Genomic DNA, 2,833 nt, shown 5'->3' with positions numbered 1-2,833 from the left:
CGTTTTTTAATTAAAAAAAAAAAAACATCCTTAATGCTCGTGGACGCTTTTTAATCTCGTCAAAGAAGAACAAGAGGAAGGCTTTGTCTCACTTCCATTTCACGAAGTGCAAGAAAAATCTTCTCCTTCGTTAGATTAACCGGCGGTAACATTCCGAGTGAAATGAAAAGCATCTTTTAGTCCGTGGACTTGAAAAAGCGTTTCACTATTAATCGTAGCGTTCGGCTAAGTATTAACACTAGCTTTTATTAATTGCAAGAACGCGTAAGCGTAGCCCAAAGTGCGTTTGCTAATTTTCTTTCTACCGATAATATTGTACCATAACCTCTGAATATCCTCTGATCGACATTTCTGATGGTTCTTTGGCATTCCTTCGTGTCACTGTTACTTCGTGTATTAAATAATTTCACAATAATCACACGATCAGAGTGACAATGTAAAAATAGAATTAGAAAATAACGATTTCTTTCGTGCAAACGCACCGAGGGAGGGTAACTACCCACGAAATTGAGGTATGTCGTTCGGCCCTTGTCATTAATCGTCATGTAATCATGTGTCCGTTAACTGTTAATGACGCGTATGTGTCTGACATGTGCGTGTCTGCGAGTGTAAATACAATAAACATACGTAATCTGTATAAAATATGCACATTCTCGTAGTATTAAATATATCGTCTCGGTTACTCGTATAATTATAAGTATCCTCTTGAACGCGTCTGGTGATCGCGTCTCAATGCACGTGAGATAGTCATGAATCAATATCAGAAGACTTACAATATTCTGAATTACGAATTATATACTCTTTTTCTTCTTTCTTTCTCACTGGTCAATCGAGAGTGGAAACGGTCGCGTGAAAAGTAACGGCACCTGACGCGATCCGCCATTTGTAAAAGAACTTCTCGATTCTTAAAGCAACGGGGCACCTTTGCCATACTTGATTTTTCGATCAGATCATATTTAACAACTTATAAATATTACAAAAAATGATTCCTCGTATAAATTCAATTTTTTTGTTTTTTCTATATCAATCAATGTATCGATATATTGATATTAATAAATCTAGTATCACAGAGGTGACCCGTCTCTAACCTTAAATATATCGATTACATTAATTATACCTTAGAATGTCACAGTACTTATGTTCAAGGAATCGGTTACTTACTTTCAAGAAAGGGTTACTTTCAAGGAATGTCTTTCAAGCGTTCTACATCGAACGTTTCGAGTATAAAGGGACGTGTTAAAAAAAAAAAAAAAAAAGAAGAAATAAAGATACAGGAGAAGAGAAGGGATAGGATAAAAGGGAGAAGATCAGGAGCGCTATTATAATAATCAACTTACGAGCTACAGACTTGCAATTAACAGAAAAGGGAGATCCAGGAGATTCGGTTCACCGGAAGCGTCAAAGAAGAGGCAAATCGTCCAAATCGTCTTCCTGACGACGTGTCCACCAATCAACAAACATAGGTGTTCCCGCTTTCTTGTGTCTTCTTGGAATGCATACGACTGTTCTTTCACCATCAGACGATGTTCGATCCTCCTCAGAATTTCTCCATATTGGTAAACCGGATCTTCACAGAGGTTGCTCCTCAGAATAGCGGGGGTAGACGTTGTTGCAACGTCGCTAAAGCTACTAAACCGTACAACCAGCGTCTGTGGTGGGCACGAAGGGGCTTTCTTGTCTATAAAAGTCACCCTCGTACTCCTCCACCTTCACCGGGTACTCCGTCACGCAGTTTTGAGGCTGATTCAACGCTGGTGGAGGTGGTACGAAATTTTCCTGGTAACTTGGCAGCTGTAAAGGCTCTGTGAATTGTTGATACGTGCTCTCTGTTCCTCCCTGTTTCAAGCAGGTCGGTCCATGAAGACTCAGCATGTCTACCAGCCTGCGCCTTTGCGTCTCCAGCTCTTGGATCTGCGACTTCAGGTCGTGGTTCTGCGTCTCAAGGATCTCTGACTCTTGCACCAAGGTGGTTGTCTTCTCGCGTTTCTTCAACCGACACTTTGTCGCGGCTATCTTGTTCCGCTCGCGTCTTCTTCTGCGCCTTTCTTCATCTTCTGGCGTCAACTGGAAGGAAGGACATTGAATAGTTAGAAGGTGTTCTTTAATTGAACGACACGCAGATACTCTGACGAATTCGTAATGAGTATACAGGTGGTTTCAGAAGTGTATGTCGATGGGGGGAAGATGGTAGTAGAAAGTATTTCATTTTGTTCTCATGTAATTATTTAAATAAAAAAGAAAATGTTCTTCGATCATGCCTTATCGTGAACCGACTTTTCGAAACATTTTTTGTATACGTATATCGAGCAAAGGCATGGAATAATTTTGATATTTTCTTCGTTTAATAGAATTGAATGGAATGAGTGTCCGGTCTGACCCGAAAACCCGTGAAATCCATAAGACGGCGACTTACAACAGCGCGGATCGCCCGTCATCATGACTGCTTTATCGTTTTAACGAGAACAGTATGTGAAGATTTCTTACTCCACCGCGGTTATTGTTGTTGCTTGCCTCTTCTTCCTCTTCGTCGTCCGCGCTCCCATCTTCTTTCTTCGTCCTCTTCTTCGGGTCTTCCCCGGTTCCGTTGGCTCGCCTCTTCGTCTGCAGCGTCAACTTCAATCCTGTAAAATTTTAACAATGAAGTGCCAGTCGTGTCGCATCGTTATCGAATGTAACGACAAAAAGGGGTTGTTGGATTATAGAACATTGCTCACTAAAGTATTAAATCTACTGTTCAATTTTAACGTGCTTTTTTTATGCAAGAAGAAGTCTATGCTTGAGTTGCTATGAAAATAATAATTTAATTATGCCTAAAAAAGACTGGGTAATTTGT

General features: G+C 40.4%; 1 protein-coding gene across 2 annotated transcripts in view; it reads right to left on the bottom strand.

Annotated features, from left to right (window-relative positions):
* Nucleotides 1–1,316: 1,316 nt before the first annotated feature.
* Nucleotides 1,317–2,833, bottom strand: part of LOC108576104 (activating transcription factor 3) — a 50,411-nt gene continuing 48,894 nt past the window's right edge. For both annotated transcript variants that reach the window (XM_017939028.1, XM_017939029.1), the window contains exons 3-4: nt 2,485–2,621; nt 1,317–2,064 (exon numbers count right to left, since the gene is read on the bottom strand). In XM_017939028.1, coding sequence (XP_017794517.1) covers nt 1,630–2,064; nt 2,485–2,621 — 572 coding nt within the window. In that variant the 3' untranslated portion in view covers nt 1,317–1,629. The remainder of the gene's footprint in view (nt 2,065–2,484; nt 2,622–2,833) is intronic.

The sequence above is a fragment of the Habropoda laboriosa genome, unplaced genomic scaffold (genome assembly GCF_001263275.1).
Source record: "Habropoda laboriosa isolate 0110345459 unplaced genomic scaffold, ASM126327v1 scaffold339, whole genome shotgun sequence".
NCBI lineage: Eukaryota > Metazoa > Arthropoda > Insecta > Hymenoptera > Apidae > Habropoda > Habropoda laboriosa.
The sequence above is the reverse complement of the archived record's forward strand: the minus strand, read 5'-3'. Positions and strand labels throughout refer to the sequence as shown.